The 16,410-nt window shown below is 41.0% G+C and overlaps 1 protein-coding gene across 1 annotated transcript in view; it reads right to left on the bottom strand.

Annotated features, from left to right (window-relative positions):
- Positions 1 to 16,410, bottom strand: part of GUCY2F (guanylate cyclase 2F, retinal) — a 46,001-nt gene that overhangs the window by 10,110 nt on the left and 19,481 nt on the right. Inside the window, exons 12-17 of the mRNA XM_090134151.1 lie at positions 15,392 to 15,555; positions 14,885 to 15,077; positions 14,589 to 14,763; positions 7,920 to 8,018; positions 5,051 to 5,145; positions 2,701 to 2,786 (exon numbers count right to left, since the gene is read on the bottom strand). Coding sequence (XP_089990277.1) covers positions 2,701 to 2,786; positions 5,051 to 5,145; positions 7,920 to 8,018; positions 14,589 to 14,763; positions 14,885 to 15,077; positions 15,392 to 15,555 — 812 coding nt within the window. The remainder of the gene's footprint in view (positions 1 to 2,700; positions 2,787 to 5,050; positions 5,146 to 7,919; positions 8,019 to 14,588; positions 14,764 to 14,884; positions 15,078 to 15,391; positions 15,556 to 16,410) is intronic.

Genomic DNA, 16,410 nt, shown 5'->3' with positions numbered 1-16,410 from the left:
GAAGCTTAAATCCATGGCCCCCAGACTTGCCCTTCCATAGTATAGACATGAGACCAAACCTAATTTATTAATCTTCTCTTAGTAAGTACAAACTCTCAGCAAGATCACCACAATTGTCTGTCTGACAAGGTTTAGGCCACTCAGGTTGTAAAATAAAGCATGAGACACAGGCAGTTGATATTTTTATCTCTTAACTGGCTGGGGAAAGCACACATCAGCAGTAAAGATAATCCAGTTGACATATGGGGAAGCGTGAAGCCATATAGCTCAATTTAATTCTGTTTTGCGAAATTCCTCAGAGCATACAGTGTGTGAAATACCCTCATCCAGCCTTGTGGGCACTCATTATTTTTCAGAGCACTAGGCACCAGGAATTAAGGACAAGTTCAAGCAAAATATCTCTCCAGGGTGCCAAGCAGATTACATTAAAAAAGACATTACAGGCTCATTTGGGTAAAGGGATTTTCCTAGTCCAGGAGCTGAAGATTTACACTGGCGCAAATCCCCTTTCCTTGTTGTTCAATACTTTGTGACCTGTGGTGGTCTAAAAGTCAAGAGTTCAGACAGAAGGCCAAAACTATGAGTCGAAAGTCTGCAAGGCACCTCTCAAAGGAGCGTTACTTGCTTTTGTGAGCCATGATGATGAATGAAGCGATGAGGAATGCATTCCTCACTCTTATGAACAGAAGGAGAAAAATATGCTGATCCCAGTAGTCATGAAGGATCAGGTTGTACAAGACCTCATGGAAAGGAAAAATCTAAACATAAGAGGAGTTAGTTCAGGATTAGGTGTAAAGATGAATTGAAGAGGGAGAAGATTCTTTATCTCAAAAGCCTACAGATGAGAAAATTCAGGAAAATATCAAGCAGTGGCTTGAAAACAGCATATTGACCAAAACATAGCTGTAACAGAATAATAACAATCAGCCTCTAATAAATTGGCATAAAAATTGAACCTCAAGACAAGGCTGGAAAAACAGGACACTATATCTGAACCTTGCCTGATAATAGCACTGCCCGTACATGAAGTTGAAGTTCTACTGTACTTGCTTTCCTTCTGCAGGACCCAGCTTTCATTTTAAACCCTTAAATTCATTTAAAACAGGTTTGATTTTCCCTCTGATTACTTTTACATCCATTCAACTACTGTGGAGACAGAAATAGTGCAAAAGAACAGTGAAGATCAGGGCACAAGGATGCTCAAGATCCCTCGATCTTGGGTGCGTAGGACAATTTTTTTTTCTCGTCATATTGCCTCCATCCTCAACCACCACCCAGACCTGGTGTATTTGTCATCATTTAAAATTTGTATTTAAAAATAGATCTAATCTGCATAAATCTGACCAAATACAGGCAGGTATTAGCAGATAACTTTTAGAGGGCTGTCAACAGTAAACAGAGGCCTGAAAATTGACTTTAAGATGGTAAAATCCAGATGAGAAGGATCTAGCAGAGTTAGTATTCCCTTGGTAGTGTGGAGACACAATTCACCTTCGCAATCTGGCTAATCTCCTCCAAGTTCTGTATTTCTCATGAAAAATGCATCAAGGATATCAGCACACATTAATCAATAGCTCATTTCCATCAAATATTAACAATAAAATGCTTCCAAGTATAAGAAACATTGTGCTTCTCTCACACTTATCTTCCAGTCACCTACTGTATTCCAATCTGACACTCAAATACCTTAAAAAATGTGACCCAAAATACTATTAACTTCATGTTATCCCTATAAAACTCTGCTAGCATTCTGTACACATGGGCTGTCCTGAATGCAACTGTCCAGTAGTTAAATGCTATCTGATAAGGGAGATAAATACCCTTTCAATTTTACTAAGAGGAAATGAGGCAAAACTTAGAAAAAGATTACTCAAGAGATGTTAGATGCTTGGTGTCAGATACTGCAGGACTGCAGGACCTCTTTACAGACAACGACCATCTTTCAAGTACAATTTACCATATTCTGATGTAGATGTTCAAGCAGGCCAGTCTACTTACACCCTGTTAGCATGTATTTCTCTTCATTGACTATAAAGAGAATCAAGCTTGAGTAACTCCAGTGTGGGTGATTACGCTGTTCTAGTCAAATGAATCATATTCCCAGTTTTCACAACCTGACCACAACATCATTTCCAGGCATCCAGCATATGACAGCTGAGCAGGGACACTCAATTTGCAAAGTCAGGTGTTGTAGAACTTCAAAATGGCTGAATGAGTTACGCTCATCCCCTCTGGAATGGAGGCAACAGCATTAAGTCTTTAATTCCATAATGTTGATATATCTCTAAAACAAAGTATCTTCTTATGGTTTGGTTGAAATGAGCAGTGCTTCAGGGAATAAATGTGTTTGTAATGAAGCTAGTGTTTTCTGGAGGATTTTGATGGAATGAGAAAAATCTGAGTGTCACGCATATAGACATTGGGTGGGAGGGGCATTCAGGAAGGAATTGCCTGGTGCTCCATTTCTAATGGTCTACAGGGTAAAAGTAACAAGTTCTCATGAGACTTTCTGGGAACTGTGATTCAGGAGAAGTACTGAAGCACCTCCTGAGTCCCAGTGCTATGCCTGAGAACATGTACATCACCAAGGACAAAGGATGCAAAAACTTTGCAAACAGACACCAAAGAAGTTATTTCAGCAGTGAGCTCCAACAGTGACCTTTTCATGAATGTATTGAGTAGTGAATAAGACACACTCACCCTGGCTTTATTTCAGGAGGTTTGGGTAAGGGCTTCAGAAATCCTCTTTTCCCAACCAGCCAATATGTGTCTTCTACTCCTTTACCCTAAAATAAAAAGTCCAGATAAAGAACATTTTTTGGACCACCCTCTATTCAACACACTGTGAGGACTTCACATATATCCAGAGACACAGAATGGCTGGAAGTCTTTTGCTCTCCTTTACAATGACTCAGGGAGAATTTTAGTTTCATTGCCTTTAAAAAAACAGACCTTGTTCAAACTGCCATGTACAAATGACCTTCTCTAATCAGGGTCATTGAAAACTTCACAGTTTATTAGAAATGAGGATCTCTGATCATCTTATTTTGCAGCACTGGCATCAATAATAGAAAGATTTTACAACTGCTTGTGGGCTGAATATCAGAACAATCACTTCCTTTTCCTACATCAATAATTTAGCCTTTAAAGTGAGATGCATCTGATATAATCCAGCCATTTATATCAGAGCCAACCATCCCTGTCTGGAGCCAGTGCTGGAAAACAGAGACTTCTAGGGTGACATTTATCTTCACAAACACTGGACGCTGAAAGTAAGTCAGGTTAATAATTTCCTGAAGTGCCACTTTATCATCACTGACTATGCAATGGCTTCTTTCTGTTAACTAAACCTGAATGATTACCTCAGATATCCCACTGCAGCCATATGAACTTGGATGGCAAAATACTTCTTTGATATAAAAGATTGTTGGGAGACCTGGTAACATAATCATACCTCCTACTGTAGATGTTTAAGGTAAGCAGAACTACTTCTTTCTAGTTATTTTATAAGAAGATAAGTGATGTTTTATTTAGTTGTGTGGTATTTTGTGACGCATTATTTTATCTGGTTTAGGCACCGTGAAAATTAAATAGAAGCCTAAATACTGGGAGTATTTCTGGCTGAAAAGTAGTTACATTTTGAATGATAAGAGATATTATTGTGATATTAAAATCCTCATTTCATACTGTGAGTGGCTGATCAATGGAGTAAGGTACGCCCTTTGTCCCATATGGGTAAGCTGAATATACAAATTCATACAAATGTTTGTATGAAACCTGCATAGCATGGACGCAAGTCACCAGGTAACCTTTAGTCACCATCAGAAAGATGACAGCACTTCTAGATTTAATTGTATGTCCCCTGAGTTGTTCTGCATGTTCACCTTGGAAGGGTGCTGCACTGGTATCTACAGTTCTTGATGATAGGAAGCTGAAGTGGAGGCACATATAGACATTGACTTTAGAACAAATGAGCCTTCATATGAGTCGTTTCCACAAATTCCTTACAATTTTGTGAGTCTCTTGTCATTATATAATAGCCCTCCCTCCCACCTCCCTCCAAAAAAAAAAGCAGTTTTTGAATCATGGATTGTTCTAACACACATCTCCCTCTCCTCTTCCCCATGGCATTTATTAACCTATGCTCTTTCTGAATAAGGAGTGCAGTGGCCTCATACCATGTGCATTCTTCCTTCTTTCTGCCACTATTTTACACTCTTCTGACAACCACTGAAAGGCTGCTAAATTCAACTCAGGACTTCATTCTCCTGTGGTATCCCCCCTCAGCAACTGCAATTCTATTGCAGAGAGTGGGTCTTTGTTATGTGTATGCTATGACTCAAGGACAATGTGAAGGTGAGAAAGAGGGAAAGAGGGTGATTGCACTTGACTGAATATTCAGTTTGATGTCATGCAGAGCTCTGTGTGGCAGTAGCTGAAAGGGGTATGAATTTTGGTAGTTGATATATGTTTTAGGTAAACTCTCATTATAAACTTCAGAAACAAAGACTGGAAGGAATTGCCTGGTGCTCCATTTCTAATGGGCTACAGGGTAAAAGTAACAAGTTCTCATGAGACTTTCTGGGAACTGTGATTCAGGAGAAGTACTGAAGCACCTGCACCACTCCTGAGTCCCAGTGCTATGCCTGAGAACATGTACATCACCAAGGACAAAGGGAAAAAAATAGCTTTGGAAAAGCCTTTTGCCTTTCCATTCACCCTCTGCACCAGGAATCCACTCATGGGAGAGGATTTCAGATGGCAATGGCATTGTTCAGCGCTTTCCCTTTTGTTACTAAATGTTCCAACAGCTTTCTCTCCTGATTTATAGCATAAATAGATACAGAGCATTCATCTGTTTGCTTGATAGCATGAATTTTTCCACGGTCCTTCGAGAATGACCTCATGTATTGAACCAGCTGATGGGGATCATTTAGGAACTATTGTGTGGAAGAGTGATGGACGAAGGCCAAAGAAGAACATAATATGAAAATTCTTTAAGCAAGAAAATTCCCTCATGAAGCATTTCACACAGACCAGACCTTCTTACCTTCAGTTCTGTTTTTCCCCTAGGGACGATTTCGTAGCCTTCATTTAGAGACCGAAGTGTATCCACCGTACTCTGGCTGACGTGAATTCTGTAAGCTGAGAATGGAAAGCAAAACAGCTGGCTCACTACACTGCACACACACTGTGAATCCCCACTACTTTGTATTGGCAAGGAAAACTTCTCCAGGGCTTGTTGGCATGCTGTAGTTTTGTGGGGTAGAGTACAATGGTGATGGATTGGATCCTTCCAGGTAAGGTTGCAACAAGTACAGGGTGAGAGGAGATCTAGACTGGGGATTTCTTTGAGAAGGATAACAAACACACTAAGCATGGGAAGCCTTGCTCCTCATAAAGATGAGAAGTGCCAATTGAGCAAAATCGCTGGCTGGAATGAAAAATGTCATTATTAATATCTTTTGCCACAGTGCAAAACTAGGCAGCAAGAAAAGAAAAGAAAAATGATTGACTGAAGTTCTGTTCCAGGCAGCCAGCATCATTTGAAAAACAGGTGTTGGGATTAGGAGCAGAGAGGTGGGGTTTGCAATGAGACAGAACGATAATGCGTCTGTACATGTGGATCCATCTGCATTTTTCAGTAATTGATTCCACCCAGAGCTGCTGTTAACATTTTAAAAACGAAAATGGCAAAGGCAGAGATCTTTATCAAATTCCCATCTCCCCAGTTTGTTTTGCAGCCATTGCTGGAACTCACTGAAATTTGTTGCTGTGCTTTTGATGTGAACAAGCCAGGAAATATTTCAAAACTACTTTCCCCAAAATTGTTGTTGATGCTCTTAAGATATTTTTTTTTTCCAGTGTCTCAATCTCATTCTGTTTCCCCCATAAAGAACGTGGGGGCAAACTAGTTAGTTAATTATTTTTTTTTCAGAACCATTAGAAAAAAAGCATATCAGTTTAAAGGAACTGATGCAGAGGAACATTGCACAGCTTTTTGCTACATTTAGTGCAGCAGTAAGCTACAGTCTACCTATCAGTGTGTATCTGTATAGGTTTCTATTAGTGTACGAAGATCATCTTGAATCTGCAGTGTTAGCAGTTTCCAGTCTTAGTGGTTCTAAGCCTTGAAAATCTTCATATTTGAGTTTAATTTAATTGTTAGTCTCGATTAGTGTAATTTCAATCACTGGAATTAGAAATGTGATGGTTATATGACGGAAAAAGAAAATTTGTAATGTTACATGCATATTACAAAGTAATTTTATCATGACAGTTCCTCAAGATTTCAGCATTAAGTATCACAGATTCCCTGTAGTTTGTGCAGTAGATACATTAGCCAATCTATTAGAACTGTTGAAAATACCAAAAGGGAGACCAGAGAAAATCAAAGGTTAAAATACACAAGACATTTTGCCTTTGGAAATCAACTTGTACTGATGGACTGAACATCAAAAGTGAATTCAAAACTCTTCCTGGGCTCTGAGCATGCTCTCCACTGTATCATCCACAGTTCATCCACCGTGGCTTACAGATCCATGCTTCAGTCAAGGACACAGCAGAAAGCAAATCTGTTTATGCATATGACTGAAATGCAGACAAATGCTCCTCTCCCATCGCCCCTTTTCCATGTCTAAAAGCCTTCATCTATGGGACAATAAGAAACAGCTGTCATGTAGTGTTGCATTATCAGCTGCAGCCATTGGCTCTAGGAGTGAAGACTTGGCTTCTGTAACTTGAAGCCATTGGAAAATTAAGGCAAGAACTTAAGGGGAAAATAGCATTAACATCAATTCATCAAGAAAGACATCAAGAATACTCAAAGGAGAAGGGAATCTTAAGGATTGTTCACAGAGTTTCTATTGCTGATAAATGAAGCTCTCACAAAACACACCAGTAAACCCCCCAAGTTTCAGGGCAGCATCATCTGTGGTCTATTGTTCTCTCTCTCTATCATGATAGAATCATAGATTCATAGGATATCCCAAGCTGGAAGGGACTTACAAGGATAATCGAGCCCAGCTCTTGGCTCCACATAGGATCATCCAAAACTCAAATCTTATTTCTGATGGCACTGCCCAACTGCTTCTTGAACTCCAACACATTGGTGCCATGACCACTGCCTTGAGGAAAACAGTGCCCACATTTTCTTCCCCATTTGCCTTATACTAGCCATGGCAGGTAGGTGCATTATTATACTGTACAAGAAGAGCTCTGAATTAAGAGTCCTCAGCAGTCTGAAAGCAAGATACAACTCCATGCAGGAGAAATCTAAAGCAAGATTCATATTCATTTCAGCTGATGGAATCCAGATCAGAGGACTGTAGCTACAATGCAGGGTGTGAATCACATTGGTTACTGGACCAGGCTAAACATTCTTTTGAGATTTTGCAGGGAAAAGAAGAGCAAAACTAAATGATCTCTTTGTCTTAAATATTGGCCTCTGAAGGTTTCAGGCTGCTTTTAATTTAGTCTTTGTACTTGCCCTTTTCTTGAGAGCTGATTCAGTTACAATGCCTATAATTAAGATGAACATTTCTTCATATCCTTCAAGAAGGAGGTTGTAATGAAGTGGGGATCTGCCTCTTCTCACAGGTAAGTAGTGACAGGGCAAGAGATAATGGCCTCAAGTTGCACCATAGAAGGTTCAGCTTGGATATTAGGAAAAATTTCTTCTAAGAAAGAGTGGTCAGGCATTGTAACAGGCTGCCCAGGGAACTATTGGAGTTACTGTTTCTGGAGGTGTTCCAGAGCCTTGAAGATGTGGCTTTGAGGGACGTGGTTTAGTGGGCATGGTGGGGATGGGTTGGGGTTGGATGTTGATCTTAGTGGTCCTTTCCAACCTTAGTTGTTCTATGATTCTATGATTCTAAATCTGTCAGTGATCCATTCCAGGAACTGCCTCAGGTACTCACGCAGACCCGTGGACTCCATTCGTGATGCTGTGTTCACTGTGTCTCCAAAGAGGCAGTATCGGGGCATGGTCAGGCCAACCACACCTGCCACACAGGGCCCTGAAAGACACAACGTCTGAATAAGCCTGAGTTATATACTGTATATTCACAGAGTTCTCTGATACACAAATCTCATCTTTGACATCCAAAAGCCAAATGGGAAAACAGGTGTTTAACATGTGTTCAGATGGTGGAATCATCATCTCTGGAGGTGTTCAAGACTAGGGTGGATGTCACAGTGAGTGACATGGTTTAGAGGTATGGTGGTGATGGGCTGATGATTGGACTAGATGATCTCAGTGGTCCTTACAGCCTTAATGATTCTGTGGTCAGGACAAGGACATTCCCAGGACAAGGCTTTGAAAACACATCACCTGTACAACCCAACCATTGTCTATACAAACCATGAGGCTCACAGACAAGGAAATTTCATCTTCCCCTCTGGTGTCCAGAAACTACTTGGGAATGCAAGAGAAGGATTTTTAAATATGTCTCTGGACTTCATGCTTGGTAGAAGTAGTCAAAATCCAGACATTTCTCTAAATTAGACATTGGCCAAAAAAGGTTTTTTGTGTCAGTTCACTGTCATCTGGGAAAAATTCAGAGTTCACAGAGTTCAAGAACTACTGAAATCTCATTTTAAAAAGTTTTCTTCGACCTACTTTTCCTTCTAAAAAGCTGAAGTTGAGATCCTGTGTCACAGAATCATAGAATAGAATCATACTATTTTTTGAGCTGGAAAGGACCTTTATAGCCATCTGGTCCAACTCCCCCACAGTGAACAGGGACGCCCACAGCTCCATCAGATGCTCAGAGTCTGATCCAGCCTCTCCTTGAATGTCTCCAAGGACAGGACATCCACCATCTCTCTGTGCAACCTGTTCTAGTGCTTCACCATCCCTACGGAGAAAACCTTTTTCCTTACATCTAAACCTCCCCTCTTTTAGTATGAAACCCTTTCCCCTTGTTCTATCACAACAGATGCTGCTAAAGAAATGGTCCCCTTCTTTCTTTCAGCCCTTTTTAGATACCAAAAGGCCTTTCTGAGGTTTCTGTGGAGCCTCTTCTTCTCCAGACTGAGCAGAGTTAGCTCTCTGGGACACATCCCAGTGAAGCAAGATTGAGAATCAGCTTTAAAAGTCAAGAGATGCTGGCAGCACATTGGACCACCCTGTGTCCCCTCCTTGGAAAGGAAGACATCATTAGCTTTCCTGTCTAGCCAGAAGCTGTTTATTTTTCCTCAGTCTCATCCCAAAGACAAGATCCACTCCCTTCCAAAGTAGCTCCTAAAGAGCTGGTGCCAAGTTCTCGGGGAGAGATATGCATGTAGGATTCACTTGAACATGCACACACACACAGCTAAAATGTGACAGCCAAGCAGCACAGATGTATGTCATATGGGGCACTTGGATGAGCTAGTGTTTGGACTGGGCTCTGAAGGCTGGGTTGCTAAATTTCATCACCCACGTACTAAAATATCAAGGTTGCAAAATAAATATTTTTTTAAAAGTTTAAAAATAAAAAAAAATTAAAAAGAAAAAATCTCAGCAGTCTCAGTAGATATGGAACATTCTGCAGAGAAAAGACAAGCACCTGTGCATTCTCCATTGAATGCATTTATGGCACATGTTTTCATGAGGCTTCGCCTGCCTTTTAATTTTCATTATTTTTCTGGGTTAAGATGTCTCAAAACTTCACAGAAATATATGTGATCTGTGATTCTGAAATATTTTGAAATGCAAGTTTATAAGAATTGTCAATACAGTACATCATCAACAATATTTAAAGATACATTAAATACAAAGCTTTCCATAATACAAAATTTTTGAAATGTTTAAAAATGTTTTGAAATGTTTAAAAAGTAATTTAGAATTGAGATCACTTACTTGCCATAAATACCCAGCAGTAAACAATGTAACAAAGCAATTAATTTTACTGAGATTTTTACCTTCTTTGTCACAAAATTGATTCTTCATGCAGTTTTCAGATGCACAGTAAGGAAAGTGAAACACCATCAAGGCACGCACATGCAAAAAATTTGACTTTCACCTTAACCTATATATGCATGTATGTAGGTATTGAATCACAATCTGAAATCTATCTCTTGTAAAACTGAAAGCCATGGAGAGCTTTGCAAGGACTCTGTTGATAAGACCTCTGAAAAACTGTTGCTGCATAGTCAAAGCAAGAGCATTTTGTTACAATATACAGAAGATGAAAATTGAGAGGCAAGACATATTTTTACTCCCGCTTGATGAGTTATCACTTGCTTAAAGACTGAAAAACAGAGAGGAAGAAGGCTTCATACCACTAATGTTACAAGGACTTTTCTACAGTCTGGACTGAAGCAACATGCAGGGAATGCTGGAGATCATGAGGACTTGGTTTACTGCTTTTATTGCCAACAGCACACTGTGCAACCTTGGATAACTCACTGCCCTTCAGTCTCTTCTAACTCAATTCTCACTTTTATCAATTCTCAGTTAGGTTCAAGCTTTTCAGGAGAGCATCAGGGGAGTTGGACCTATCGCGTTCACCAGATCTCCACCAACCACAGGGCAAGAGTTGACCCCCTAACAGTCTTGGAAACACCTCCACATGGATGTCTAAATTTAGGTTCCTAATCAGTCAGTGCAATCACCCAATCACTTCCACAAAGCTCACAAAGCTCTGCATCTCGAGTGGTGTGTTCAATTTTTGGTCCCTCATTGTGAGAAAGACATTGAGGCCCCAAAGTGTGTCCAGAGAAGGGCAACAAAGCTGTAAGGGGTCTGGAGCACAAGTTCTGTGGAGAGTAGCTGGGATGGTTCAGTCTTGAGAAGGGGAGGCACCCTTTCTCCTTGCCTCCTTGTGGTGAGGAAAGGATTGTCCTCTTCTGGGTAAGAGCAATAGAACGACAGGGAGCAGTCTTAAGTTCCCCCAGGGGAGGTTCAGGTTGCATTTGAGGAAAAATTTCTTCTCTGAAAGAGTAGTCAGGCATTAGAACACGGTGTCCTGGGAGGTGATGGAGTCACCATCTCTGAAAGAGTTCAAAAACATGGAGATGTGGTACCAAGGGACGTGTTTTTCAATGGGCAATATTGATGGGAGGTGGATGGTTGGAATAGATCTTGGAGGTCTTTTCCAACCTTAATGATTCTACGACTCTATGAAAGATGTTTAGGGTAAGATAATATCTTTCTAGAGCATTGCCATCATAAAGGGATTAATTCAAATCCAATGTTAAAATGTTAGCATGACAAAACGATTTCTCAATGTTGAAAGCACCCAAGAGTTAATTCATTTGCTGCCTTCTCTGCCTGTGTGTGAGTTCCCCTATGTCTAGACTGCCTCAGCAAAGGGATAACAGAAACTTCCAGAGATAAATCTCTGACAGTAACAACTTTAAAGGAAATTGGAGGAGACTCTGTGATGAGAATGCATTGGCCTGGTTGTTTAATTACACAGGTTCTCCAGTTTGTTTTGAAATGGCACTTTGCCAGGGCTTTGGAGGGTCAGTTAATAAGTCATGCTGGCTGAGCCTCTGCAGCAACTGTCGGTGGTGCCTTGGAAGTTAACAAGCTCGACGGAAATGAAGGACTGCCTGCCAGAGAATCTGACCGATAAACAGACCTCCTTAAGCCTCCATGGAGATGCCTGTCTTCTCACTCTCCCCAGCCATCCAGCCCCAACCCAGATACAGCCAGCACGGAAACAGCTGATTCAGCTAAGTTCTTTTGGACAGGCAGTTGAGTTGAGAAAGGAGAGCCAAGAATCCAGGGTGCAGTTAAAGCAGGGGAGGAACTCAAATCAAACACTGGTCTTTTTGTCCTCCCTGACTTACCCACGCCTGGTTACATGCATGGTCCATCAAATGTTCCCAGAACTGTGGCTCTCTACAGTGGTCAGAGAAGACAAAGCAGCCAGAAGGGACATGGACAGCCCACATCATAAAGGTATTTCATTCTTTTTCAAAGGTAGAACCATGTGCTCCTCTTGGCACTAGTTTCCAGAGAGCAGTTGGTCAACAAAGCTAGTGCTCACACCCCTTCTCCATCATTTCCAGGATGGTGTGATAGCCAAGCCCTCTTCTCCTCAAACCTTCCTGCTTCATTATGTTAGTGATTTCCTCTTCATGTTTCTTTCCTCAGGAGAAATGGGATCTAGGGTTATTCAAACTCTGCTTTCACCTTAGTGACTCAGAGAACTGATTTGTCTTGGAGCACAAATTTCTTGCTGCTCCCATGATAGTTTGACATTGCCAGATCATCACAGAATCATAGAATGACTTAGGTTGGAAGAGACTTTAAAGATTATCCAATTCCAACCCCATGCAGTGGGCTGATTGCCACCCACCAGATCAAGTTATCCCATCCAGCCTGGCCTTGAATATCTCGAGGGTTGGGTATTCATAGCTTCTCCAGGCAGTCCATGCCAGTGTCTCTCTGAGTAAAGAGTTTCTTCTTAACATCTAACATAAATCTCCTCTCGTTTAAAGTCATCCTTCTTTGTCCTATCACTATTAGATTATGTAAAAAGTAGGTTTCCCTCCTGTTTATATGCTCCCTTCAACTACTGGAAGGCTGCAACGAGGTCTCCCTGATGCAGGACCATGTCAAAGGCCTTGCACAAGTCCACTTAGACGACATCTCTGTTGCCCTTATTTGGTACACCAATGTCATCACTCTATCATAGAAGGCCATCAAATTGGTCAGGCATGACCTGCTCTTGGTGAAGCTGTGCTGGCTGTCTTGGATCACCTACTCATCTTTCATGTGCCATAACATGTCTTCCAAAAGATCTCTTCCATGATCTCTGCAGGCTCAAGTGAAGCTCACTGGCCTGTAGTTCCCTGGGTCTTCCTTTCTTCCTTTCTTACAAATGGAAGTGATTTTTCCCTTTTTCTGGTCACCAGGGACTTCGCCTGAAAGCCACAACTTTTCTGGTATGATGGAGAGTGACTTAGCAACCACATCACATTCCTTCAGGACTTGGGATACATGCTGTCTAGCCCCATAGACTTGTGCTTCTTCATGAGGCAGCCTCTGACTTCCTCTACCCTTACAATGAGGGAGGATTCTGTTCCCCTGAATCCCCACCCTGAGGTTTAAGTCTGTGCAAAACAAGATCCAGCTTCTGCTTCTTCAAAAAGAAAACAATCCTTTCCCTCTTCTCACACCCTCATAGCAGCACTTACTTCCAGATACCCGGAGTTCAGAAAAAGAAAAAAAAAAACCCCACAAGTAACACTCCCCACTCCCAGTCACCTAGGGATTGATTTTTGGCTGATGCATGGAAGGCGTGCTGCAGAACTGTGGCCAACAGGCAGCAGCAGATGTTGCATGCTGTATTCCTCACTTCTTGTGTTGAAAATGCAATACTGCTGCTCCAGAGACTCTTGCTCTGGGTCACAGGCTCATCTGATTCCAACCATACTATAAAACCCACAGTATAAGACCCACAGTGTGTCTGGAATCACTCCTCAACACTTTAGACTTCTGTAAAGAGCCAGCTAAGAACCCCAAATTGCAACGAAAACAATAGGGAAAATGAGTTGTCAGAGACAATTCCAAAATAAGAAAATACAGTCTAGGGAGGTATGAGGCATTGATTTCAGCTGTGCTCAAGTCACAGCTCTGTCTTAGGGTTTTCTGTGTGAGATGCTTCCTTTGTTCTTGTTTCCCTCCATGTACAACAAGGAGTTCTGTACTTGTGGTGCCAGAGCTGCAAAAATGTGGATATTATTCAATAATTCAATAAAGACTCCTTGACAATCTTCTTCTTCTTCTTCTTCTACCAATGGCTGGTATCTTGTACTTGAGAGGAAAATGCAGGAAGTCCAGTGATGAACAACTGGGAAAAATTTATTAGCAGATGACCATATTATAGAATTCTGGAGGTTAATATTTCTTCTAAAACTACTGACTCTTACAACAGTGGATGTCTTTTCCTCAATTTAAAATCCCAGCCATACTTTCAGATATATGATGACTGCAACCTTGCTGCTTTTGTTGTTGCTGTTTTTGTTTTTTTAGAAAAATTAAACTCCATGCCAACTCCTTTTCTTTTTAAAAAAGCTTTTGTTTTTGTTCATTGAATAGATCATGACTTCTGCATTAGAGGACATTTATTTTATAGCATAACTTTAAAAATATCTGTATCATGTTCTTTCAGATACATCCTATCTATAATAAGCACCCCCAGTCTTTTCTTTCAATTTGTATGGTGGTGATGGGTTGATGGTTGGACCAGGTGATCTTAGAGGTCTTTTCCAAACTTAATAATTCTCTGATTCCATATAATGATTTTTCTATTTAATTTTTTTCCATTTCAGAACAGAGTTACAAAGACTTGGATGTCTCAGTATCATGCCAGCAAAGATTCTGAAGCACATAAAAAATCCACACTTAACAATGCAGCCTTTGGGACTAACATTTCTGATGTAGCTCCTGACAGCGACAGAATACAAAATTTCTCTACTTGACACCGAGCCATTTTTCTACTTTGGGTTTGCACTTCCATTTTAATGACCTTGTTGCTGTGGAAGGTTGTTAAGCATCTTCTAAGGGCTCTTGCTTTCGGGTGAGAAAAGAGAAGGCATTCAATGCTGGAAATACAATTGCAGGAGCTCTTTGATGTTTAGGTGCCTACCTGTGTGCAGGCCGATTCTTATCCTGAGGGGGATGTCTGGCATGTGTCTCATCTTGAATGTTCCCACTGAGCTGAGGATGTCTAGGGACATGTTGGCTATCTCAGCTGCATGCTTGTTTCCATTCCGTTTAGGAAGCCCTGAGGCAACCATGTAGGCATCTCCAATGGTCTCTACCTAGCAAATACCACAGCATCAAAAAAGCAAAGAAACAGAAGATGGGAAAGAGCAGTAGAACCAAACTGTAGGAAGATTTGACTCAGAGATGGTTTGGTCCTCCCTCCTAGATACCCCTCACCTTGTAAACATCATGATTTCCAATAACAGCATCAAACAGAGTGTAAAGGTCATTCAGGAGGTCAACTACTTCAATGGGTTCACTGAGGGCTGAAATGGTTGTGAAGCCCACGATGTCACTGAAATAGATGGTGACTTGGTCAAAATACTCAGGCTCCACAGTGCCACCAGTCTTGAGGGCTTCTGCTACTGATCTGAAATGGTAACACAAGGAGAGGTGACAGGGCAAAATGCTGATTCAAAATGATAACAGAAGGAAGGGTGACAGAGCAAATGCCCTTGTTGTGGCAAGCCCAAGAGCCTTGGCATACCTAAAAGATCTTCCAGTAAATATAAGGACTTACATTGCTGAAACAAGCAGTGATGAAAGTTTCTCACTTTGTTTGAAAGATGCTTGTCAAAAACTGGAGATCTGCCCTGCAAATTTACTCAATTTGGAAGAAACGTTTTGTCCAGTCCAGCTATATAACACCAAGGGCTTTTTGCCATCTAAAGTACCAGTACTTACGGAGGAAGCATTTGTGATAAGAGTTTCTCTGTCTTCTGTTTTTCAATCTCTAGCTCTTCCGTCCGCTCCCTGATTAAATCTTCCAAGTTGCTTGAATACTGTTCAAGCATTCTGAGCATTGAGTCAATTATATTGGTCTTTTTGCCTTTGTTGATGGTTTTGAACTGGAAAATCAAAGTGGAGAATTACTTCACTATCTCATTACATCATTGTAGCACTCTAAGCCTGGAAAAGAACAAAAGCAAGCACTTTATTTTTAAGTCACAATTCTAAAGACTAGGCTCCTCAATGGCAAAACTTCTGCAATAAAGAAAGAGGTAAAATGGATGATGAATTTGTACCACTGGTTATGGAAGTTGCCTGGACAAGCTGTTCTTCTGCAGTCTTTTTGTGAAGGTTAAGTGAAGCACCATCTCCCTTGGTATGATAAGCAGGTATGTGAGATTTTTTGGAGTCTTACAATGCTGTAGGTTTGCACCCTCATTTGTCCCATAATAAATTCTTCAGAACCAGGCTGTAGAATAATTTAGATTGGAAGAGACCTTCAAGATCATCAAGTCCTAGCACCATCTTGACCTACCAAGTCCCACCACTAAACCATGTTCTTTAGTGCCATGTTCATATGTCTCCTGAATATCTCCAAGGATCAAGACTCCACAGCCTTCCTGAGCTTCCCTGGATATCCTGTTCCAATGCTTGACCACCCTGTCCATTAAGAAATTTTTACTTATTTCCAATTTAAACATCCTATGGTCAACTCAAGACTATTTCCTTATGTCTTATCACTTGTCACCTGAGACAGGTAGTTGTAGGAAGTGATGATGTCAGTGTTGCCAGGGCATTGGCAATACTTACCTTTGTCTTACTGGTCTTAAATTGCCTTTGTACACAGACATGTATGTGCACTGTTGCATGCCACCACACTGAGTTATGCTTGCTCCTCTTGACCTGAAAATGAGCCCCGGGACAATTTGGAGCATCTGTGGTTTCAAATATTTCATTATGATCAAGAGTAACGT

The sequence above is a fragment of the Phasianus colchicus genome, chromosome 1 (genome assembly GCF_987193195.1).
Source record: "Phasianus colchicus chromosome 1, bPhaCol1.hap1.1, whole genome shotgun sequence".
Taxonomy (NCBI): domain Eukaryota; kingdom Metazoa; phylum Chordata; class Aves; order Galliformes; family Phasianidae; genus Phasianus; species Phasianus colchicus.
This window is presented reverse-complemented; position numbering and strand designations above follow the sequence as displayed.